Source organism: Peromyscus eremicus, chromosome 18 (genome assembly GCF_949786415.1).
Source record: "Peromyscus eremicus chromosome 18, PerEre_H2_v1, whole genome shotgun sequence".
Lineage (NCBI taxonomy): Eukaryota > Metazoa > Chordata > Mammalia > Rodentia > Cricetidae > Peromyscus > Peromyscus eremicus.
The window spans coordinates 27552525-27578636 of NC_081434.1; the positions used below are offsets into that span (position 1 = coordinate 27552525).

The following is a 26112-nucleotide window of genomic DNA, read 5'->3' on the forward strand; positions in this document are numbered from 1 at the left end:
CTGTAATCCTAGCCCTTCAGAGATGAGGACGGGAGGATCAGGAGTTCAAAGTCATAGTTAAGATATAGACTACATGGAGGGATGGTGAATTCAAGCCAGCCTGGGCAACATAAAATGCCACTGGAAGGGGGTAAGATAGAAAGATGGAGGGAGAGAAAGAGAGAAAGGGGAAAGAGGGAGAGAAGGAGAAAGGGAGGAAAAGAAAAGCAGGCACATGGTCTGAATTGTCCACATGATGCACTAACTTTACTAGAAGGAACCATCGGCAGTCTTCCTTGGATAGCCGAGGACTGACCATATTCAGTGACATTGGAAAAAACCAGCAAAGGAGAACCGTGTTCAGAAAGGCTCCAAACATTGCCAAGAAAAAGAGGCTTGGCAAGGCAAGCTGGCACTGGCTGCTTACCAGCCCCTGCAGGTATTTGGACTCCAGAGAAGAGAACACGAAGTTGGGACACTTAACTCCATCTCTGGGTCACTGATCTAAAATGTCTGGCTCTCAGCACTCCAATGTCATCAAGGTCCCTAAAAGTCATGCTATCCGTGGGCACTTGCACATCTGTGACAAGACCCTGATGGTCTCAGTGTTTCTCTCAAGTCCACGGTAGTGACTCATGGTTTCCTTGGTACCATCTATGAAATGTTTTCCTTTTCTAACCTTTCTGGGAAAGAGGGTCATGATCTTTTTTCTCATCAAAAGCAGAGACGTTTAAAAATCATGGCTGTGGCAGACAAGGCTTACAAGGCCGTCTCAATTCACTCTTGGCCAGCTTTCTGTAATGTGGCTTTTAGTTCTCAGCATACTTCAGGAAAATACTTTTTAGTGTCTTTGAACATTTTTTTCCCCATTAGTAATGCCTAAAAATCTAACTAGATCAGCTACCATTACTTTTTCAAGGGTATCTGGGTGATTTCAATTGTCATTTTCAAAACCAAAATGATGACTTCAGAAAACTTCCTATACCACTTCTCATTAGTTCAGAACACCTAATTGAAAGCTGACAGGCTTTGTTTCCTTTCAAATAGAACAGATTAATCTTTTTTTATGTGCATATGGTACGAGGAATCAAATCCAGGGCCTTATGCATGTTGGCCAATAACTCTATTAACTGAGCTACAACCCCAGCCTAAGACCATTTTTTAAAATCTCCTTCAGAAGTGCCATGGTTTGAATATAGTTTGTTCCTGAAAAATGAATGATGGAGTTACTTTTATTGTTTTTACATCTATTTATATTCCCTTCATCTCCCAGCCCTTTTCCTACTCCCCCCAACACACACGTATATGCATGTGTGGAAGTCGGAAGACAGCTCATGGGGGTCAATTATCTCTTCCCTCCTGGGGGTTCCAGGGATTCAATGTAGGTCCCCAGACAAGCATCTTTGCTCACTAAACTAACTCAACAGTCTGTCTTGCTGAAATTTAATTATGAAAGGCAGTGGGAACATGTGGGACCTTTAAGAGGTAGCTAGGACTCTGTCCTTAGGAATGTGGGTTGTTCTCTTAATACCATGTATAGATGAATGGTCTATCTCAAGAGTATGTCTGCCATATAAGCCAGTTTAACTGGGTCTTAGCTTTGCTGTCTGTCTCACTTTGTGCTGCATTGCCCTGTCTTAGGACTCTGTTAGACAGAACAGCTAGATACAGTCTTTGACTTGGACCAGAACTGTGAGCCAAATTCAAACTCCTTATACCTTACCGAGTCTGAGATATGCTATTAGCAATAGAAACAGAATAAGATACGTATATACACCTTCCAAAAATTTCAGTTAAGTTATAATAATCGAGCTTCTAAATGTAATAGCTTCTCAGTCACAGTAAGAAAAGGTGGTTCAGGAAACAAAACTCATTGTCTTGCCCTGGTATTTCACAAACAACAGCAGAAACAAACCCCAGGCTACTGGCAAGGCATTATCAATTATGAATATCAATCTACCACAAAAAAAACCTTTTGAGAAAGGCAAATCATGATTTAGCAGATATTTAAAGATTAACCAGAACAGTTAAAAAGAATTAAAAATTCACATTGAACTAAACTCTCCCAAATGAAGAGAAAAGAGTATCACAAATGAAGAGTAAGGAGAGCAGATGGGAAGAATCCACTTGGACTATTTCAACATTTGGATTCTTTCCTACATGCACAGTGACAAGCATTCAACACTGCATCCTAACTATCCATAGAACTTTTCAAGTCCATCCTCTTCTCAGATCCTCGACTCTTTCCTTAGGTAGGTCTAGCTTTGCCATTTAAAACAAGTCTTGCAACATTTTTCAAAACCGAGCAAAATGTTCTGTAAATAGATGAACTATTATGCTAAGTAAACATGCCAGAAGGATTTCAAATAAAAGCCATGGGGACCACAGAGGCAGGACAAAATGTCCAAGAAGAAATTAAAAAAAAATGTAAAGCTATAAATCATGTGCTCATGTGGCATGAGAATCACCCAGGCAAACATACTTAAGGTCTGTGGGCACAGTGCAAGTTGTCACCTACTGTAAGGACAGAGCTAGCTGGTAGAGAGTACAAAGGAATGATCTTCACAGAAGAAACAGCTGTGAGCACAAAGCAAAAGCATAATACCAGCTCACGTTCTTCCCATCACAACAAATGCACCAGGGTTACGCCTGCAAACCCTCTTCTTCCATACAATCCCCGTCAGTCTTGGTAAGATTGATTTATTCTAGGAGGTACAACCTAATGAGACTTCATTGTGGAATAAAATAACATAGGGCTTAGAAGGGATGCCAAATTCTCTAATCATATAGATCTGTCTGGGGCCCCAGACTTCTCTGGCAAGTGAGGAAATGTATATACACAGGCCCCTCAGAAATGGACATAAAGGATAAATAAATAAACTTATTTAAGAGTTTAAAATATAAAGGATTTTCAGTCATGCCCATGTTTCTGATTTTGACATTCAGAAAAGTGAATCCTAGAAGGATCCAGTAGTTTGCCTATGGACAGATGAACAGGTATTCAATGATATTTAAACCACCCTGTGTCCCCAGCTTTCACCCACATGCTACCCACCCTACTATTCTTTAAAAGAAATTCTGCAATTTTCTGCCTCCATAACCTTAGCAGCCACTCCTGTTGGAAGGAATGAGGCTGCTGGATCAGCATAGGAAAAGCTTCACTTCGCAAACACAAAAACCAGAGACAACTCTACATGAGCCCCACAGCTTCTGATGAATCGACATCTACTTTCTTCCCAGGCCCACATCCACCAGCTGCACCTCAACACTTCTGCCTTGGGACCCACACAGCTCCGCTAGAGCCTGGTGGGGCTGTTCTGCTCTGTCCTACCAATTTTGGTTAAAGCAGTGTCTTTCAAGCCGTCTTTCAAAAGCTCATCTACGTCAAGCCAAGTTTTATCTGGAAGCCCAGATCTATAAACCAAAGTCAAAGGGCTTGGTGGCTCTGGGAACCACTCACAGCCACTGTTCCTGAAGGCACAAAAGAGGTCACGGGCCCCAGAGCTGGGCTTCCCCTCTAGCACTCTAGTTTCCTTTTTTGTTTATGGCTTTTTGGGATCATCTTTATATCCCTTCTACATCCGGTACCCTACCACTACCACCACCATAAATGGCTGAGCATCAGAAGGCGCTTGTCCGGACACTCTCCTGTTTCAATTCTCACACTCATTTGATACGATTAAGCCCAATTAATTTATTGTAAATGGCAGGAAAACTGAGGTGGAGAGAAACTATGGGAAAATAACTGGGTTTTTTTTTTTGTCCTTTGTTTGTTTGTTTGTTTGTTTGTTTGTTTTGAGACAGGGTTTCTCTGTGTAGCTTTGGAGCCTTTCCTGGAACTCACTCTGTGGCCCAGGTTGGCCTTGAACTCACAGAGATCTGCCTCCCTGGGATTAAAGGCATGTGCCACCACTGCCTGGCTGAGAATAACTGGATCCTATGCTATGTTGTGAAACTTTTGAAAATCAATTATAGTTAGCATGTGTGTGTGCGCCTGCACACGCGCACATGTGCATGCCACATGCCAGAGTGTGTGTGGAAGTCTGAAGGCAATTTATGGATATCAGTTCTCTCCTTCTCCCATATCCAGTCCCAGGGATAGAACCCGGGTTGGCCAGCTTGTCAGAAAGTACCTTTGCCTGCCAAACCATATTGCTGGCCCCACTGTTTTCTGTACTGGTAACAGTTGGGCACTCACATTGCAATTCGGAAGTGGATCTATCAGGGGTTGTTTTATACATTTTAGTTTCCTCCTCTATAAAACACAGGCCATGAATTGTACAGGTCTTTATTTAGCTACAAGTGACCTCCGGAGTCCCGTTTTTCCTAATTTGACTTGTTTTCAAATGTCTTAATATAAAATATCCAAGAAAACATACTGCTTTCACTAGAGGAACTCTTGGATGTTTTTCCCAAGTCAAATGCTGGAAGGCAGAAAACCTTTCTTTCTTGTTCAGTGATTTTTAACATTTGTTCTTGGAGTGAGAAATTATATCTTACTGTCAATAGTAACAAACACTACTTTCCAAGCATTTCTTCTTTCTCAGTTTCTTAATGCTTTTGGAGTTTTGTTTTGTTTTGTTTTTTTAGTGTATCAATGTATTATTAGAAGTAATAGTTCACAGAGTATCAACCTATTATTAAAAGGTAATAGTTCGCAAAGTATCGACTTATTATTAAAAGGTAATCCTCCGCAGATAAAGACAAGCACAGAGAGTTCTGGAAGGTGTTTGCAATACCTACCTGTGCTGCTCAAAAATACCACTTTGACATTTACAGGAAGTGGTGCTTCCCAAGTCAAGTCCCTTCAACACTCCGCAGGGAATTTCTCTTAAGCATTGCGTTAATCTTCCTATGTCCAGTCTGTGGTCAGATATACCCTCATCTTCCAACAAATGGACCGCCTGTTTTTAAATTCATCTCATTTTGTGTGTGTATTGGTGGTTTGCGTGTCTGCATGTATACCTGTGCACCATGGTGTGCTTGGTGTCAAGGAGGTCAGACATGGGCATCTGATCCCCTAGAACTGGAATTACAGAACCCAGGTCCTCCAGAAGAGCAACCAGTACTACTGACCTCTGAGCATCTCGCCAGCTCGTGACCACCTATTGGAAATTTGCAGCTCCCCAAACTTACTCTCAGCATCCACCAATAAAGTAGCATCTCCAGGAGGCTATTTTCCAGTGACCTACTTTAAAGCATCTGTTGGAGCTTTGTATTAACCGATATTCTTAAAATCTGTATAACATAGAATCACTGGGAGATAATAATTGAGACTGAATTACAGCAAAAATAATGATCTCTTGACCTGTTTTAAATTATTACGTATTTACTTTTTTTGCAGCACTAGATGTTGGACCTAGGGCTTCACACATAGAAGTTCTCTAGCCCTGAGCTACATCCTGAGCACTTTGTCTCTAAACTTTTGACAGAATAGGCCATCTAAAGCAAACTGTTCTGAAACCTCCTTACAGAACTTCATGAAAAATGTAGGTGCCTGGACCCTTTCCCAGGCTTACTGAATCAGTTCCTTGGATTGGGGCCCAATGTTTCATAAGCACCACAAGCAATGGTGATGATGTGCATCCAAGTGCCGCCTGCCCTTTCTCCATTCACCCAACAACACAGAATCATGATGAGTGTGAGGGTCACTTTTCACTGTCAACTTGCGACAATCTAGAGTTACCTGGGAAGGGAGTCTCCATGAGGGATTGTCTGCATGAGGTTGGTTTGTGAGTGTATCTGTAGGGGCTTATCTGGGTTGCTCTAATTGGAGTGGAAAGACCTCCCCACTGTGGGTGGCACCAATCCCTGTGCATGAAACACCCATTATATTAGAATGGAGAAAATGAACTAAGCGCTAGTATCCATGCATTCATTCATTCATCTCTGCTGACTATAGGTGTGATGTAAGCAGGTGCTTCAAGTCCCTGCCACCTTGACCTCCCATCAATGATGGACTGTAACTTGGAATCAAGAGCCAAATAAACCTTCTCTCTGAAGTTGTTTCTGTTATTCACAACAACAGAAAAGAAAACTAAGACCATGAGCCTGGTGTGGTGGTATGTCCCTATCATCCCAGCATGGAATAAAAAGATCACAAGTTTGATGAGGTCAGGCTGGTCTACACAGGAAAATCCGAATTCAAGAAGCAAAACAAAATGAAAGACACACACACACACACCAAAAAAAAAAAAAAAAAAAAAAAAAAAAAAACAAACAAAAAAAAAAACCATGACAACAAATCTCCCAAATACTTGAATTTTGTGCTGGTGATGCATGTAACTCAACAATAAAAGACTTACTTAGCAAATGCAAGGCCTTAATACTACATTACCACCCCCACCCCCCGCTTCCAATACCCTGGGTGGGGGCTGGTTCAACAAATGAACATCTTCTATTAGTATACACAAAACTTAGAATATAAACACATAGCGTCTTTTTAGTATTATTTCCTGGGTCGCCAGTTACCCAGAAACTTGAAGAAAAGGACTATGATCTATGTTTCCAAAAGGACTTCCTCCTCACCCCCATCTATCTGGTACTTAAGACTGAGAGGGAGGGCCAATAACTGTCTTGCTTTGCTCACCAGACCCTCAAGTGAAACGTGCACACACTGTCGGCTATTTTATGACTCTCAGTGCTAAGGAACAGACTCGGGGCCTTGTGCACACTAGGCAAGAATGCTTTTAAATCTGGAATGTCTTGGCACGCCAAGGAATCTGCATAAATCTGTGTGCTGAGTTGTGTGTGTGTGTGTGTGTGTGTGTATGTGTGTGTGTGTTTCAAATTCTTCACTGAGGTTAATGAGCCAAACCCTAACTACAGAAATCAACTTCTGTTTTTAAGTTCTGTTATGAACACAACACACACACACACACACACACACACACACACACACACACACACATCCATCAACCCATAAACCAGTAATGTGTACCTAAAGACAGAACTGCCTCTGTTTCATATACTAATATCAGTAAGTATATTTTATATTTTATTGGTTTTTCTCCCTAGTACAACTCTCACATCACCTATGTTCTCTAGTCAATTCTCAAATAGCCGAGAGCCCCAGAGTTAAGGAATTTTCACTCAGTTTTGCTTTTCTTCCCCTTTAGGTCATCATATAGAACTAGGCTGTCCTCCACCTCATGATGCTCCTGCCTCAGTTTCTTGAGTCATTGTCTGTGTATGTCCCCATGCCTAGCTCAAATTTTGATGATACCGAGATCATCTTCAGTCATCCAAGTAAGTATAAAACCTCTCTCCTAGATCCTGAGAGTATGACCTAGTGCGTCTCAGTTATACTTTGCTGACCCGAGTCTTCATCCAGAGAAGCAAAGCAGGAAGCCGGCTGTGGCTGAGCCACGTGTGTACAGAATGGCTTTTGCTGAGGGAAGGCTTCCAGGGTGACAAGCATGGAGATGAGAGGCTTCTAGGGGGTGGGAGAAGCACCTCTTGCTACACTCACTGGGATCAAATCTCGTGCCACACATGACAACCTTTGTGCTGGTAGGGGAACACAGAGGTCGTAGGTGTCCTGTGGCTAAGCTTCCTACAAGATCAGGAAGGCATGTGGCAGACATAGCCACACAGAGAAACCCACTCAGCATATAATGGGGAAAAGCCAGCCACTGTCTTTGACTGAAGAGGCCAGGACCAGAAAAGAACCAAAGTCATTACGCTGGTGTTCAATGCGCCAGTTTTACAGACAAGTCCTCCATGACCTAAACATCTCTCATCTGCTCTGCAGCAGCCTTTCAGACTCATACAGTCCTTGTCTTAGAAAACTATGTACTCGGGGCAGGAATGCCCTAATCTATGGCCAGGAAGCAGCGGGAAGAGTCACAGCTGCCCAAATTGTTCCTTACTTACCAATTTCGTGATGTCTTTTACATTATCAGTCACAGGATTCCCGCAGATCTCCTTAGTTTTGACGAGAGGATTAAACAGGAGCAGTTGAAGATAAATGCAAGTGATAATCCAAGTCTAAACAAAAACAGAGACATTTCTTGGAGTTAAAAAAATCCCTAATTATGCAAACCACTACACCACCTTATACCATATGTGGTGAATGCAAATATACCAACGCCTTTTTAAAAATCTGATGGCTTAAATACAATTAAATGCTAAGCATTCAAGATGCTCTCACCCAACTTAGAAAGAGCAACAACAAAATACTCCTGGATACAATCCTGATTGAATTATTCCTTCAGTGGCTTTACTGTTCACTTCTGTTGGAAGCTTTCTACAGCCGATTTCCTAATAGCAATTAGGGGTGAACTTGTAGCAACATGCAGAGGAATTATCACTTAGGGGGACCTCGGAAAAAGTAGGAATGCATGAAATTCATACCCTAGGGCTGAAGGGAACCACTTTCCTTTTAAATGTAGACAGTTTAGCAAGCAGGAACACAACCTTGAGAGGGACTTTCATTTAGATCTCTACATTAGCACACCATGCCACAGTAAGGCTGAGCGGTGTGTCTTTAGATCGAAGGCAGAATTTAACCTCATTTCTAAGACAGAAAGGAATTTTTAAGACAGAAAGACAATTGTTGTGTGGAGTCAGATTGTTAGTGGCTTTATAGGGAAAACATTTCATTAGCCAATAGTTAGATGTTTCTGAACTCTGGTGGGAAATATTCTCTCTCTCTCTCTCTCTCTCTCTCTCTCTCTCTCTCTCTCTCTCTCTCTCTCTCTCTCTCTTCCTCCCTCTCCCTCTCCCTCTCCCCCATCCCTCCCTTCCTCTCTCTCTCCTCTGTCTCTCTCTTTCCTTCTCTTTGTCTCTCTCCCTCACCTCCCTCCTCTCTTTCACAGACACACACACACCCCTCTAAGAAAATAACACCTTCCACCATGGATTAGTTATTTTTATTCATGACTTGTTTTTCTTCCTTCCAGATATCATAGAATTTTCAGAGCTTAAGCATCTGACTGGCTTTCTTTTTTCAAGCATCGACAAAACACTTAGACCAGTGCCTTGCATACAAAAATCCCTCAATATGTGTTTGCTGGATGAATCCATGGCCCAGAACAAAAAAAAAATCTTTTCTAATTCTCTAATCCAGGAACCATTTACTGAACAAGTGTCCGGAGACAGTGACTGCAGCAGTTGCTGGGGAAACACGGATGATGAAGATGTCCTTGAAACTCAAGAGGCAGGTAAATACATAACACCTCAATCCATGATCAATGTTTTGGGAACACAGAGAAGAAGGCAATTAATCAATGAATCTTGAGGGGAGACAAGGAGAAGGCAGGCAGCTGCAAAGAAACCGAGGGAGACAATGTGACTCTGGTTAGATGGAGAAAGACAAGGACTTCTGTAGGCGACGGTAAAGAAAGCAGGACCGCTGCAGAACAAATAAATAACAGAAAGCAAAGGCGTGTGAAAGTATTTAAAAACGTTACATCTTTTATGAACCGGTGTTCGTGTGTGGCATTTTAAAATTCTACAAAAACACAGGTGCACATGGTAAGAATCTCTCCTGCTTCTGCAGCTCTGCCACACGTTCAAAGGAACTAAATTATTACAATTTTCCATAAATCTCTGCACACCGACACACTGGACCACATGGCCATTTTCATTTGCTAGAAGTTGTCACTATAATACCGCTTTGGTGGCTACAGTGGCTCACAAATGGAATTAAAGCCTCTTCTTCTTTCACTACTTGGGGGCTGCTTTAGCAATAATCCCGCTTAAGTTTATTTAGCGCTACTTTGAGCACTGTGGGGGCATACTCCCCATCAGACCATCTCCATGAGCCCAGAGAAAGGACCAAGTTGTACAAATGATCTGTCTGGGGATCCTTGTTGGGGGGAAAAAACCTGGCACACACATTTCCCCTTGATATCACAGTTTTCCTTCGTGGGTATTTACTGCAGTTTGTCTTTCTTTTATATTGCTGATGCTGAGTTGGGACTCCCCCTGAAGATGATTTCTCCAAGGCCCTTTATCCTGATAAGATTTGAGAAGCCTCCCCAAGGACCTTGGTCCTGGGCCAACCTGCCAACCTCTTCCAAGAATAATGTTCATATTGTAGGTCCTAGGAAGCATGGAGGCAGATGATGTTCTTTGTCTTCACTGTGCACTATGCCTGGCACTAAATGAATAAAAGTGAGTGAGTGAGTGAGAGAGAGAGAGAGAGAGAGAGAGAGAGAGAGAGAGAGAGAGAGAGAGAGAGAAATGAAAATTTCTCATTCTTTCAGCAAATAGTTATTGGGTGCTTTCTTAACGATATATCACGTGCCACGCTAGGATTACACACTGAACAAAAAGGCAAAACACCGCTTCCACCATAAACCTCATCTTTAACTTAGGTAGATGAACCATGAACAGGAGTAATATTGTGTTAGATAGCCTGCTATGAGGAGTTAGGAAAAAGAATCATTAGAGAAAGGGGTGGGTACTAAAACAACTAAAATGAGATCCTTTGGACCTAAAAATCACAAATAGGCATGCTTTGGTAACAAAAGACCTGGGTATGGGACAGGCATACCCAATTTCATCGGGCTCCCCTCTGTTGCCTGTCACAGCTCTCGTGGTTTTCACACTGAAGGTCTGTGACAAGCTCGCGGCGATGGGATCTATGGGTGCCAATTTCCAATGCCTCTGGTGATCCTCAGCATTTTTAGCAAGAAGTAACTTTAAATTTCATTGAAGGCTTATGAGTGTTTTTCTCTGCCTGTACATCTGTGCACCGCATACATTCCTGATGCCCACAGAGGCCAGCAAAGGGTGTCAGACACCATAGGACTGGAGTTACAAACAGTTTGTGGGTGCTGGGAATCGAGCCTGGGTCTTCTGAAAGAGCAGCCAATGTTCTTAAGCTCTGGGCCCCCAGTAAAGGATTTTGCTTCAGCTGTGCATACTGTTAACTTAGATATACTGCTATTACACGCTTACTGCTGTACAATAGAGTATGGACATAAATGTTGTAAGTACAGGACAACTAAAGACTTTGTGACTCTCTTTACTGTGACAGTGGTTTCGATATGGTGTCTGGAATAGAACCCACACTATCTCCGGCTTCAGAGAAAAACTCAGGACAGACAGCAAAAAGCAGATACAGATGAGCTGAATCTCAGCTTCTAAGCTGTCTCTGATGTCGCAAGTCGTCGCATACTTGGGATGCTCGAGGCAATGACAGAGGACAGTTATGCAGGACCACCCCACCCCCACCCCCCAGCTATAGAGACACTGAGAAGCTTCATCCTTTTACCAAAGTGGCTTTCCCTCACCAAGACTTATCACAGCAATTAAACACTAGTGATACTTCGGCTGCTACCTAACATCTTCAGCTGTATTCTCTTGGGTGAAATACGGACATGCTACATGCATATCTTGAGTTCATGTGTTTGGAAACACTTACAGGGAGAATCAAATTCCCTGGCATCCCTGAGTCTAAAGAAAAGACCATCAGAGCTAGCCTTTACCATTATCTTTCCAAGACTACAGCACGGGTGGAAACAGGCTGGTATTTTAAACACAGTAATCAGTGGGTATCTCCCGGGTATTTCCCCCCAAGGACTGGACGGAATTAAAGCAGTTCACTTAGACATCTGTGGGAAAATGCTGCTACAGAGAAAAGAGGATGCCAAGTCCCTAAGGTATACTGAAGGGATCATCTTTATTTAAAGAGCCAGAGTAAACAGGGGCAGCAGATGCCATCAGAGAGAATGGGGAGGGAAAATCAAGGGTATTGCAGTTCAGTTCAAAGTCCACTTTTACTGTGCATGGAACAAGATTCACTGAAGACTGAACAAGATTCATAAGAGGGATATGAACAGATTTTGAATTAAAATAAAACGGAATTAAGTAGGGGGCTGGTGGCAAAATGCTTGTTAATGTACCTAAAGCCTTGGGTTTGATCCCGGGCACCAAATAAACCAGGCATGGCGGGGCCCACCTGTAATCCCAGCGCTCAAGTGTTGGAAAGCAAGTTTAAGGGTCAAAATTTAAGGCTATTCTCAACTAGATAGCAAGTCTGACGCCAGCCTGGGATACAAGCAACCGTGTCTCAGAATAAACATCTTAATTAATTAAACAGGCTCCTTTAAATAAATAAGACCACTGTGATTGCTGTAGGGTGTCAAAAGGTAGAAACATTTTACAAAAAATGAAGTAAACTGGGCGGTAGTGGCGCATGCCTTTAATCCCAGCACTCAGGAGGCAGAGTCAGGCGGATCTCTGTGAGTTCAAGGACAGCCTGGACTATAGAGTGAGATCCAGGACAGGCACCAAAACTATGCAGAGAAACCCTGTCTCAAACAAACAAACAAACAAACAAACAAACAAACGGTAACGAAATACCAATGAAGAGTTACTCCTATAAGCCACCAAAGGATGATAACAAAAATGTATTGATCAGCATTCAAGAGTCTGGATCTGGGCAGGCTGAACCCTGAGTCAGGAGACTTACAGCTGTAGTGTGACTTGAGACTCACACTCAACTCAAAGATTTGGACCTGAACAAATGATTGGTTGTGCCAAATGAGATGAGTGTGGGGCAGACTAGAAGCCACACTGCGTATAGAGTAACTTGTGAGGTCTTACAATAGTGACATCAGGTCAGGACATTGGAATCTGGATTGGGGGTACGGAATCGGTTGGGTCTGAAAATGAAATAATGATCACCTTCCATAAATACACTGGATTCTAAACAAAAAGAATGGTCACCCAGGGATTCTAAATAGAAAAACTAACAAAGTACTGAACACCACACAGTGTACAGTTCAAGTACCACAGAAGATGAGAACATATGCAAGAGCTGTACCAGTAGACATCAAAGGAGTAGGAAAAAAACAAGTATAAACAACGATAAGAGCGGAGTGTGGTATTGCATGACTACAAATCCCGCCCAGCACTTGGGAGTCTGAGGCAGGTGGATCACAGTGCTGTCGTGGATTTACACAGTGACGCCATGAGAAGTTAAGAAGAAAGGGTCCCACCAGGTGGTGGTGGCACACGTCTTTAATCCCAGCACTCAGGAGGCAGAGTCAGGCAGATCTCTGTGAGTTGGAGGCCAAGCCTGGTCTACAGAGTGAGTTCCAAGAAAGGCACCAAAATTATACAGAGAAACCCTGTCTTGGAAAAAAAAAAAAAAGAAGAAGAGGAGGAGGAGAAGGAGGATGAAGAAGGGGTCTGGGCCAGATTATGTTAAAGACTGAGAATCAACCATGGAATGAAGCAACATGGAAGCCACTGGTAAAATACTAACCACGAGTTTTGATTGAGGAAGACTGGGGCGGGAGTTGGGGGGGGGATTGTCTGAAGTGGTTTAAGAAAACAGGAGGGAAAAAAGGAAACCAGAAAGAACATGAAACTCTTTTGAAGAATGTTCTCTCAAAGGGAAGCAACTTAATAAGCAGATGACAAAAAAATAAAAAAATGAGTAGTCGGTGACAAGGACGTAGGGGTTGGTGGGGGAGTTATTTGAAAGGAAACGGAAACATCAGGATATTTGAATGCCACTGGGGATTGTCCAGTGAGAGGAAACGACTGGAGATACGGTCCAAAAGAGAGGGTCCTGATACCGCCACATATCTCGGTAGACAAGATGGAGGAAGACCTGTGTCCGATGTACAGCCGCTGACTTTGAACAGAAGTGTAGACAGCTCATCAAAACTAGAAAATATCACACTGTGACTGCAGATATAGGGTTTGACTGGGTGGCGGGGGGGGGGGGGGGGGGGGACAGGCAATACAAGGAATAAAGCTATTTGTTTTCAAGATTTACTATGTATTAAGCATCTTTCATATCTAATAACAAATAAAACCAATTAAAATAAAATTTTAATGTGCCCTAGTTTTAAAGTTTTAAATTGAGGTGATTTCAGAATAGTGAGGCCAGTAGACCAACTCGAGTCTGTCTGAATCACATTTCTGTCCCTTTAAGTACAACATACTGTCCCAAGACTACAGGAAATCTGTCAGATCATTTATGAGCACACTAAGGCACATCTCTAGTATTTTAATAATTCTGCAAATACCAAACATATGGGAACACATTTGTTCCATATTCCATGCACAGCTGAATATTCTGCACCATTCAGAGGATCATATTTTCTACTATATGTCATTTGATAGTTTCTTAAAATACAATTAAGACAGATTGCTACAATTGCAAAATAATTTCACCTGCACAGCCTCAATTTTTGCTGTCAGTCAAATACAAATGTCTACGGAGATGTTTTTGCTAATTTTATAGATGTGTACTTGATTAAGGTGCAACTCAAATCTGTGCTAACTTAATCAAATGTCACGGGTAAAACCTCTATTTCTTGAAGAACTTTATTTTAAAGCTATTACAAATAAATCTGCAGTGTAATGGAGTTTTGCATGTACTTTGACACCACGCAGAAAGAGCCTCCCTCTTGCAAAGAGCTTACCATACGACCTTGAACAAGTCAGTTTACCCCCCTGGCATACATACCCATTTATCAGCCCCACACGAAATGAGAAAGTAAGATAAAGAAAGAAAAGCCTCGCCCATCTCATGAACCGGCGGTAAAAGTAAAATGAACTATTCCAACCAGAGGAACTACACAGCCATTCATTATTCACCTTATGAACTTTGGATTGGTTTGATGGGGGGAAAAAAGTGGAGGAATATTTGAATAGGCCATAAGTGCTGGCTCACACCTATAATCCTATCACTTGGGAGGCAGAGGATTGCTGTTAGCTCAAGGCCAGCCTAACTACCTAGTAAGTTTCAGGGCAGCCTGGCTTTCACAGTGGAATGTTGTCTCCCAAAATAAATAAAATAAAATAAGAAAGAATGAAAAGCTTGCATAAAAAGTCTTAGGAAGCCCTTTACAGAGTGAACTAACAGTGAACAGAGTATGGCTTTTAAATTATAGATAAAATCCTATCTGTCATGTGGAAGGTGAGTGTGGACTTTTATACACAGATATTTTGACACTTTTTGGGGGGCCAGACACCACTATTCATCCATGTTTTAGTTTTCAACTGTGTTGAGAATAGCGGCAGTTAAGGAAATCCAGTGAAGCGTGCCAAGATACAATCTTTATCCTCATTTTGTTCTCCTCCTCGTTCACCAAGTTCTAAAACCTTCAAGGAGAGCCCAGTACACCAGCGCCTCCCCGCATGGGTGTGCACACAGACGTAAGCACACATCCCAGGGGGAGATACCGTGGCTGAAGCAAAATAGCCCTTCTGTGCGACGCTGTCCTAAATGTATCTCTTCAGTCTGCAGAATCATCTTGCTGTTGTGTTCTGCAACATTCTCATCTGAATGGCATTTTCTTTGGCTACTTTGTGTTAGAGTGGCACAACTCTTCTCTCTAGGCCACACTCAGTGTGTGATAACCTCCCCTTTGAGATAACCTGACTGTACAGACACGCTAAACAAATCCTACTGACCACAGTGCTGGATTTCTTTTCTTCTTCTTCTTCTTCTTCTTCTTCTTCTTCTTCTTCTTCTTCTTCTTCTTCTTCTTTTTTAGAGGTAGGGATCAAAAGTATCTCCCACACACTCCCCATAAAACTTACTACAATAGCCTTTCATTGCAAAAGATTGCTTTCAAATGATGGGTCTAATGGGAGGAAAATAATGCAAAATTTGCACGTCCTGTTGGGACTCAATCATACAATAGAAGCAGTCCTGGGAGAACGGAGTCATAGAGGCTACAATTCCTACTTCATTGAAAAGCACAGATCTCGGGTCCTTCTCTGAGAGGAGGGTTTACAAGTGGGTAGGGAAGTGACGGGAGGAGGGAGCTGGAGACTACTCCTGCCCCCCAAGCAAAGCATCCTTGGGGAGAACAACCTTAAAACGGATTCCAGTGGAACACTCATCTTGTCCCCGATCCCTCTGAATTCAGCTTGCCCCACAGTACAAAGCTACGAACCAGCAAGAGGGTTTGCACCCCTGAAGTAAACTATCTACTTGATCCGAACATGTGTCCCCACAGAGAATTCTCCTATGTGGGACTCCTGCGGTTTCCTAGGCAGCACTAGGAATCCACACGCACACGGGCCAGACTGCTCAAGAAACCAGAACACCCCAATTCTGTGAAGTTAAAAGTACAAAAGCCGGGCTGGGCGGTGGTGGCACACACCTTTAATCCCGGCACTTGGGAGACAGAGGCAGGTAGATCTCTGTGAGTTCGAGACCAGCCTGGTCTACAGAAAGAGTTCCAGGAAAGGCACAAAGCTACACAGAGAAACCCTGTCTGAAAAAACCAAAAAGAAAAACCAAAAAAGAAAAAAAGTACAAAAGCCCTCTTCCCTATGTGCCTATATGTGTGAGGAGTTTTTTAAAAGCCCCCATGACCGGGCTCCATGTTACAGAATCCACAATGTCATAAAGAGAGGGGAGTGACTCATGCTCGCAGGGGAACTGACAAAATGGATATTACAAGTGCCCTGAACAGAACAGCCGCTGCTACCAGAAACACCATTCATTTCCTCTTTAATCTCACCAGCCCGCTGCGGAAAGCAGGCAGTTAGTTTCCTTGTAGCCCAAATGTGTCTTGGAACACAGCCAACTGGCTTAGCCACCCAGAGCCAGGAAAGTAAATTATCAAGACACAGGTATAGCAATTAGTCGTAGGCTCAGGTCGTCTGAGGTCATCAGAAGCAAAAACTTCTCCCGGGTAAACCAACAAGAAGATTCTCGTTCGGTGAATAAGTACTCCGTGTTTTATTGACATTTTGTTTTTTAGATTTTTTTTTTTATTACTAAAAAGTTTACCATCAAACGTTATCAAGAGCACACCCATTCATTGTACACAGATTCAAACTTTCTCTGATTTCTGTCTCGTCATCTCTAAGAAAGGAAGGAACCGGCAGAATTCCTTTCTAAGTGTTACTGCTCAGTGAAACCTTCTGGCAGGATAGTCACTTCTCTGTGAGATTATTCCACAAATCCTTCTATCCTCTTGTAAAGACGTAAAATAGATATTTTTAAAAAGAAATATTAAAGGTATTTTAACATATGCATGACGGTAAGGGTAGTGAATAAACTCTTGTAACAAAAAAAATCAAAAACAAAAAAACCCTAACACTGACCTTAGCATGGTGGTGGATACCTGTAATCCCAGTGTTTGGGAACCTAGATTATGTGATGGAAACTTCCAGGCCATCCTTGGGATACAAAGGGAGTCAGTCAGTCTCTCAGTCTCTCAGTCTCTCAGTCTCTCAGTCAGAGTCTCTCTCTCTCTCTCTCTCTCTCTCTCTCTCTCTCTCTCTCTCTCTCTCTCTCTCAAGCAATTCTGCATTCCCAGAAATGAATTGCTTAATATAAAAGGCCGATGAATTTAATAGGAACTTTAAAGACTTTAAAGTATTAATCTATTGTGGAAGGGAAAAAAAAACAGAGTAAAAATCGTTGTTATATATAATGGCTACTTAGAGAGTAATTCAGCATATGTTTACTAAGGGCTTCACAAAGAATGAACAATCGGCAAATAGTATTTCATAGAACACTTTCATTTACCAAGTAAATACTGCCCTGTTCTGGAGGACAATAAAACACGATACTGAGAAATCAAGTAACTTCCTTAAGGCCCTGCCCCTGGTAAATCACTGTTAGGTTTTAGCCAAGACTATACTACACTGTAAAGAAAAATACTGGGCCAGTGCCATAATAAAGCTGACTCCATTTACATGAAATGAACCATTAAGTTTTATGTAAAGGTCTGGGCAGTGGGAAAGATACATGTTCCTTGAACTTAATCAGTCCCTAGGCAAGTGCCCTTCTGAGCTCCACCCCTAACGCTTTAATCAGCCCCTTGCTGAAACCGCCAGGCTGGGATAAACAAGCAGAGCAGGTAAATGAAGGTATTCTAAACCGTAGTTTAAAAGAAGCAACTTACATTCTCAGAGGGACAGGAGAAACCCCAAGTTTAAATTGAATGGTTCCTGCTGCTAACAAGTATAGATGCTTTCTGACTTCTATAAATCTTATTCAACAAACACACTTTTGAGTACCTGAAAAGTAGATAAGATAAAAGCAGAGAAGATACGGACCTACCAGCTGGGAGCTCAACTACTCACAAAGGCAACTGAGTGGAAAGGCCCAGGATAAACCTGCTGGGAGAGATGGGAGGAGGGGAGGGTTGAGACAAGAAACAGGTCACCCACCAGGACCTCACAATCGCCTTCTAATTGAGTGAGATGTTCAACACATCTGCAAATTCCCTAGAGACAAAGGTTCTAAGACAGCCTGTTAGAGAGGAAGTTTCTTCAAAGGTATACAACAAGTGATAGCTAGGTCAAAAAGAGCTATGAGGAGAGCGCCCAAAGAACGGAGGGGACAGGAAACACTCACAGAATGCCTGTGAATTTGTGGCACTAGGAATTTAGCTGAGCTTAATTAGGGCCACTTCCAGGAGGCGGTGGGGGTGGGGCTGTTCTGGAATGTGGGTCACTAACCAGTGGTGGCAACACTTAAGAAAACAGCCTCTCCCCCAGCATCCAATAGCTACCCATAATCCCTCTGTGAGGGTTGGGACCACATGAACCCCTCTCCCACACAAAATGAAATGGTATCAGTTAATCGTGTACCACAGTGATTGCAATGGCTATGCCATATCCAGAAGACACAGCACTCCTCTCGGACATCCCCTTCCTTTTTTTTTTTTTTTTTTTTTTTTTTTTTTTTCAAGACAAGGTTTCTCTGTGTAGTTTTGGTGTCTGTCCTGGATCTCACTCTGTAGACCAGGCTGGCCTCGAACTCACAGAGATCCTCCTGGCTCTGCCTCCCGAGTGCTGGGATTAAAGGCAGGGGTGTGCTGTGCGTGAGCGCCGGCACCACTACCTGGCCCTATCATTCTTTTCTTGCTCTCTTTCATCGAATTGACTGAGCCTTGGAGGGGATACTACAGACATTAAGCTCAGGGCCAGTCACTCCTCAGTCATTTATTTCCCTCAGTTTGACCAGATGTTGAGTCTCCACGTTTAACTGCCACCTACTTCAGCAGGAAGCTTCTCTCACGAAGGCGAAGGGTAGCATGCATTTCCCAAACAAAGACAGGCAGTCTTGCCAATTGTTTTGATTTTACTATAAAGAGACTGGTGGCCCTAGAAAGATTTGAAGGGTATCAAGATCCGACTCAGTTCTGAAAGGTTTATCAGGCATCAAAAGGAAGGAGCGGGGATGGGGAGCAAGTTTAGAGGCAGGAGGCCAGTAAGGAGAGCTCTAGTAACTTGATCCATGTTTGGGCAAGATGGGAGAGCAACCGTGTTAGTTGCAGTGGAGAGAAGTGCCCACGCTCCAGATGATATGGAACTAGAATGGAAGGCCTTCTTGACTAATAGACAGTCAGTGGGGCAAAGGGAAGGTACAATTGATTTTCAGGTTACAACCTGAGTGAGTGGGTAAAAACCAGCAGTATTCATCGAACCCAGAAACACACACAGGAGCAGAAGAGAAGCCCCATCTGCATGTCCTATGGCCAACAGAAGAGAAAGAGCTACACGCAGGATATGATGAATACAGTAAGTGCTAACAGAGGTTAAAAAAAAAAAATGGCATTGCCCAAGCAGCTCATAGTGTGGATGACGTTGACCGGGACAGTGCAGTGATGGAGCTGAAATCGGACCACAGGGGAGAGGTCACAGACTTGAGAGGGGGAGGGACCGCAGGACCGCAGTAGAACAGCTGGTCATACAAGGACAAAGTGGAGAAGCAGCATCTGGAGCAGTGGAAAGTTCACCTCGGCCATGGTAAAAGGGGAAAGAATGAGGTGGAAGTGACGGCCTCAGCAAGTCTCTTTTCCAAATGGCCTAGAGGGGATGACTCACGCTAAAAGGAAAAGCACCTAAGCTCCCAAGTTTTGACCTTGAGGAAGAACCAGACACTGGGCCTGAGTCTCCAGATCAGCTGCTGTGATTTTCAATGTGTGTGTGGTCAGCACTTGAGCTGGTGTCTGTCTATATTATTCCACTGAAGACAATAGTAAAAGAGAACAGGTCACGAAATAGTCAGATGAGCAGCTCTCTATTAGTTCTACCAAAATTTTGGGTGTGTGTGTGGGGAGGGGGGGTTGACTTCTACCCGGTAGTCCACTAGAAAATGGAGTTAACAGCTAACTCTCATCCATTTTATGAAGATGAACTGTGACAGAATGAGTCAAGAAGACTCTGAATACAGAATGGCACATCTGTCGCTGACTCTAGGATATAGTTTTGTTTTTGTTTTTTTTTTTAAAAAAAAAGAGGAACAGCTCCCCAAATTGGCCAGAGTATGGAAATACAGTATGGGTTGTGGGGGGAGGGGGAGAGCAAACAAAAATCTCCTGACCCTTTTGAAATGTCCATGACCTCCACAGGCACTGATTCTTTCATGGTGACACTGTTCAATCATACACCAATTAGCTGCTCTTCAAACTAAACCATCCAGATGTGCAAAAAGCCCCGATGTTTGTAGCTGTCTCAAACCAGCAACAAAATCGTGAAACGCGGTGTGTACTCTCTCACAGAGGAGGCTGGATCCTGAAATGTGTTATCTTATGAAAGTCAAGAGCTTGAAATTCTTTAAAATCTGTAAAAATCGCCCGAATTGCAAAGAATTCAGTGATGGGAAATGAGTGTGAGCTCCCACTAAGTCTGGAATTGAGTGCCCAGAATGTTCTAGGATTCCTTGTGCTTCCTGCCATGAATGTAATTAAACGTGAATTATTGTCGGATTGGCTGCCAAGACTGTGGCATGGGGGGCTCATGGGCCATTTCCATTTTTAACAAACTCCACGCCAGCCCTGAGAATTCATACACAGTTAATGGTTAATTAGGGAGGGATAGACATTTTCTTTAGAAGTGTAGTTACTGATAAGACATAAAGGCTCCTGCAAACAACTTTCTCACCCATACTTTCGTTAACAACTCTACTAATAAAACATTCAGTCAGTCCCCCTCCCCCCCAAAAAAGGGAAAGAAAAAAAAAAGATGTAGGAGCAGAAGGGGGCTAGTTGGGAAGAGGAAAGGATTAGCAGAGGAGAGGAGAGCAAGAGGTAAAGGGCAAGTTAGTATAAAGTACAGTATGTCACAATCAAACCCATTATTATGCATATAGTTACTGATGCAAAAAAAAAAAAAAATTAAAAAATGTCACACCAGGAAGCAGATCAGGCAGTCTCAAAAAAAAAAAGTTTCTGTTTCCTGGGTTTTCCACTCAATTACAATACAATCAACTTTTAGAATCTGCTTTAGTACTTTCCAAAAATCCTCAAAACTGGCAGAGATGAAGGCAAGAACTCCACAGACATTCACAATCTTGATTGTTTCCTTCATCACGCCAGATGTCAGGCCTGACAGGCAAAGGTCAGGGGAACTAGCATTCCAGATTGCTCAATCTGTGCTGGACACACCAACTGCCTTCTGCTGAACTACACAGATGACGGCCGCACGGCCCTCCCCTTTCACATGGAAAACTGGAGCCCGCTCTCTTACAGTGAGGGGAAATGGAATCATTTGGGATGCAGATTCCTTAAATGCAGATTCCTGATTGTCACAAGGTATCCAGATTTCTGAGGGTGAATCTCAGGCTTGTGCATCACGTGCCCTCTACCTGATTCTCACAGGTTCTCTGAAGTCCGGGACACTAATTTTAGGCAGCTAGTAAGTATAATATGATTGAGGGGAATACACACGAGTGTCTAAAATGATACACAGGGTTTCATTCCATTCAGAAGCCATCTAGCAGATGCCTGAGATTAGAACAACTTGGTACAAGTAAATGAGTGTGGAGGAATATAACAGGATCAGCTTTTCAAATCCCATTGTACCTTTCTTGTGGCATATCCCGTCCAAAATGCCTAGAAAGCTAAAAGCGAGCTCTCTCAGCCTTCGCTTAGTTTGCTGGGCTTGCAGACGTGATTTAGGTCCTGTCAGTCTATCAGACATGACTATGCAAGATTTCTTGGGCGAAGGGAGGGTGGAGAAAAGAGGCTGGAGGCTGGATGTGTCTGCTGGCTGTGCCGAAGCAAGAGGACAGGGTTTTGCAGGCAGCCTTTCAACACAGGCTTTAGCAGCTTTGCTGACTGCAGTGGACTTAACTGGGTTCTGAGTGCTGGAAGCATTCCCAAGCCCAGCCCACACCCTGCGCCCACAGTCCTTCCAACGATTTTATAGCTCGTGCGCTGCACTTCAGCGGACCCCTTTCTGTTTTACGCCAGCTACTGTACGTATATCACGTTATCTGCACAAATCTGACATACAAAGGCCAAGTTATTAAGCATTTGTTCTCAAAAAGCTTGGTCTCGATTTTGTTTCCCCCGGGACTTTTCTATTAGCAGTTGGCAATTCAAACTGTAAAACAATGATCATTTGAAATGTTTTTAAAAGGAATTTGGGGGAGTCCCTGCTCAAGAATTTTAATATGCATTTGCTACTTGAAGCATAGTAACACACTTATGGTGTATGCTAGGGACATGTTCTTGTGGTAAGATACGTTAATAGTAGCTTCACTGACATGCCTGGGATATATATGTTCACCTCACACATCTCAGGGGCAGGGCAGGGGTTTGCTGTGGTTGCTGTTTGTGTCTTTTACAAAGGCAATGGTGTGTGAAGTAGAACAGCCTCAAAATAAGACCTGAGTTCAAATTCTGTTTTTTGTCAACTTTGTGCTTCTACCACAAACAAATTATGAGCGCCCGCCCCCCCCCCCCCCCCGTTTATCTGAAATGACATTTTTGAATTTTTTTTAAAGCTTAAATAAGATAATATATGAAAGTATCCATAAAAGGATTGGCAGACACGAGGCCATTATGTGTCAGCTAATGCCAGTTGCTATTTTACTAGCCATTTAAGAAATCCCTTAAATGTTGAAATCTACAAGCTGCACCTAAAGTCAAAGACACTTTTCTGGGCATGCTCTGCCTCCCTGTAGACTAAAGACCAGCACACAGGAGTGATAAAAAGTTGTGAAATCACCCCTCGGTTTGGATTTGGATCAGCAATCCCAAGAGAGGCAGGCTCCTGCTTACCTGCTGTAAGAGTGAGACTGCTTTGTTTGGGCAGTAGCTGAACGTTAACGTAAAGAGCAGCTTCAAAAGCCAACTTCAGCTTCAGTGGCGACCGCCAAGTCAGCCCGAGAAGACCAAGTGTTTATTCTTTTACCGGGGTGGGGTGGGTGGGAGTGGGGTTGGGTGGGGGGCGGGTGGAGTAGAGGAAGATGGGAAGCATCTATTTTGAAAGCAGGCTGCCCAAATGTTCCTCTCTGTTCTGCCATCAATTAACCTGTGGCCTTCGGAAACTTAATCTTCCTGTGCCTCAGTTTCCTTGTCTAGAGCATGGGCATAAGAAAAAAAAAAAACCACTTAACGGGCGTGTGGAAGATTAGATAGAATTGTTGGAATGGTGTACGTAAGACACTTGATACATTACTTGAGAAATGTCTCAAAAATTCTCTGGTTATTATTATTATCAGTTTCAACCATATGTTAAATGAGCATGGCCAGGAATGCCATTTCCAAGCTTGCAGGATGGTGCTCCAAGCCAAAAATCTGAGTTATCATTTTGATTCTTTCCATCCCATTTCCACATCTTGTCTGTCATGTTTCCTAGTACCACAAACAAACACAATCTCAGAAGTCATTCCTCTTCATCTTCTCTTGTACTGCCACAGTTCCCACCGAGCTCCACCATCCTGACTGGAGGATGCCTGTGAGGAGATGATTAAACAACATTTCCCCTTTTGCGCTTGATACAGTAATGTCCTCTGGAAGTATAAACTGTCACTGCCTGCTTGAAAGGTCACAAGATTTTCCCATCACACTCCCAGTAGGATTTGAACTCACAACCAAGTCTTGTACAACTTACCACTCTATTGAATTCCTATGCCTTACAAAGCTTTCTCTCTCTACTATGCTCAGCTATCTATATCAGCCTCTTTTTTTTGTTTTGTTTTGTTTTTCGAGACAGGGTTTCCCTGCATAGCTTTGCGCCTTTCCTGGAACTCACTTGGTAGCCCAGGCTGGCCTTGAACTCACAGAGATCCACCTGGCTCTGCCTCCCGAGTGCTGGGATTAAAAGTGTGCGCCACCACCGCCCGGCTTATATCAGCCTCTTTAAATGCCTGAAACATGAAATACACTTACTTGTTCCTCAAGCCCCCTGTACTTGCCGTGAGTGGAAAATCTTTCTCACTCAGAACCACTTTCTCAGGGAAACCTTCCAATGTTTGGTTCTTAGATATGGCTAAATATGATATATGTAACACAGGCTTTTTTATTTATATTTTTTTTTTGAGTACTTGTCCCTAGCTGGTGGGCATTATTTAGGAAGGTTCTAGAACCTCTAGAAGGTGGAGACTAGCTGGTGAGAGAAGATTGGTAAGGACAGGCACCTGAAGATTCTAACTCTGCCTGTTTCTCTTCTCTCAGCTTCCTATCAGCCATGATGAGAACCGCGTCGGCCACACGTACTCGCCATAAACTGAGCTCTGCCACAATGCACTGAACACCTCAGAAGGAAGCCAAAGTAAACCATTTTCCCATCTGTTGTCTGTCATGTATTCTGTCAAGCAACTCAAGCATACTAGTGTAGCATCTCAAGGAGGTCTATCAACCACGTCACAGTTTTCTTACCAAAACAATTTCCACCACCAGCAATGATGTGTATGTGTGTCTGTGTACAATGTAATGTGTGTCTGTCTGTCTCTGGGTGTATCCGTGTATAATATGTATGTTTGTGTATGTTTGTGCATAATGTCTGTGTATATATCTGTCTGTCTGTATATAATGTTTATGTGTGTATAATGTATGTGTCTGTGTGTATGTATCTCTGTCTGTATAATGTGTATGTGTATCTGTATGTGTGTATGTGTATAAGTCTCATATGTGTGTCTGTGTATAATGTCTGTGTGTATGTACGCATGTGTATGTGTATCTGTGTGTCTCTGTGTATGTCTGCATGTCTGGGACAAGAACTCACTCTGTAACCAAGGCTGGCTTGAAACTTATTAGGTAGTCCAGGCTGGCCTTAAACTCATGACAGTCTTGCTTCAGCCTCCACCTTCAAATAAATGGTTATTTTTGTTTATTTGTTTTTTGCTTACTCTTTTGTACATGGTACACTATCACTGTTACAATCATAGCAGAAATAAGCATGAGAACCTAGTAGGTCTACTCACCATTTGCCCCTTGTAGTGAGGGTATATACATTGTAAGAATGAAGGGTTTACTATTCCTGTTCTGTCTTAACCTGCTCCTTACAGTGCATACTCATCCACATTTATAAGTGGTGTCCATTGCTCACTGTGTCGTACTACTTATAAGAGCTGTGTAAACACTGGGCAGTAGTGGTGCATGCCTTTAATCCCAGTACTCGGGAGGCAGAGCCAGGCGAATCTATGTGAGTTCGAGGCCAGCCTGGTCTACAAAGTGAGTTCTAGGACAGGCTCCAAAGCTACACAGAGAAAGCCTGTTTTGAAAAAAACCAAAGAGTTGCACAATGCCAGGAGTGATATTGTAGTCTTGTAATCCCATCACTTAGGTGTCTGAGGCAGAAGGATTACCATGAGTTTGAGGTTACCCAGGCTACATGATGTGTTCCAGGCCAGAAAGATCCTGTATCAAAAAACAAAAATCAAATTCCCTTTTATACAGTGTAGACCATAACAGTGGCAACATCTTCATCAACCGTATTGAGAATAATCCTAAGTATGTGAAATGGACAGAGAGGACATTTTGGTAGTGTTTAGTTCAATCTTTAGCAGATGGTGTCCATATTTACATAATGGGGTTGAGTTGCAACATCCCTAACCAGTTTTGCTTATCTGACTCCCACAATGAGTATAAGCACCATAAGACAGGACTTTCAATTTCTCACTGTTCCGTGGAATGTGGTTGGCCTCTTGCAAATATTTTAAGAATGAATGAATGTCAGAAGAGTCTTCTCATGGTTGAGTATAAACCCTTTACTCCTAGGTGTAGTCACTGTGATATCTAAGATCTAAACTGATCAGTTAACAAACCACTTCTATGTTTGAACTTCTGGTTTTTCCTTCTACCTTGAAATTTCAATTGATGCAGAAAAACAGAAAATAAGTACCTAAAACCAAAAGGGGACTACAGACTCCATGGAGACCAAAGAGAGGGCAAGTGTTTTGCTTATTATTGTATCTCTGGGTTTCAGAGCAGTGTAGAAACTAAGTTTTCATTA

The 26112-nt window shown here is 42.8% G+C and overlaps 1 protein-coding gene and 1 long non-coding RNA gene across 4 annotated transcripts in view; one reads left to right on the plus strand and one right to left on the minus strand.

The window, feature by feature from the left end:
- The window catches only part of Kitlg (KIT ligand), an 82951-nt gene that overhangs the window by 37852 nt on the left and 18987 nt on the right, over positions 1 to 26112 (minus strand). For both annotated transcript variants that reach the window (XM_059245441.1, XM_059245439.1), the window contains exon 2: positions 7855 to 7968. In XM_059245441.1, coding sequence (XP_059101424.1) covers positions 7855 to 7968 — 114 coding nt within the window. The remainder of the gene's footprint in view (positions 1 to 7854; positions 7969 to 26112) is intronic.
- LOC131895044 (uncharacterized) lies at positions 7076 to 24450 on the plus strand. 2 transcript variants are annotated; one of them, XR_009375080.1, is made up of 3 exons: positions 7076 to 7227; positions 9050 to 9143; positions 24333 to 24450. It is a non-coding gene; the product is annotated as an uncharacterized LOC131895044 (long non-coding RNA). The 2 variants fall into 2 exon arrangements; XR_009375079.1 differs by lacking the exon at positions 24333 to 24450 and adding an exon at positions 10967 to 11273.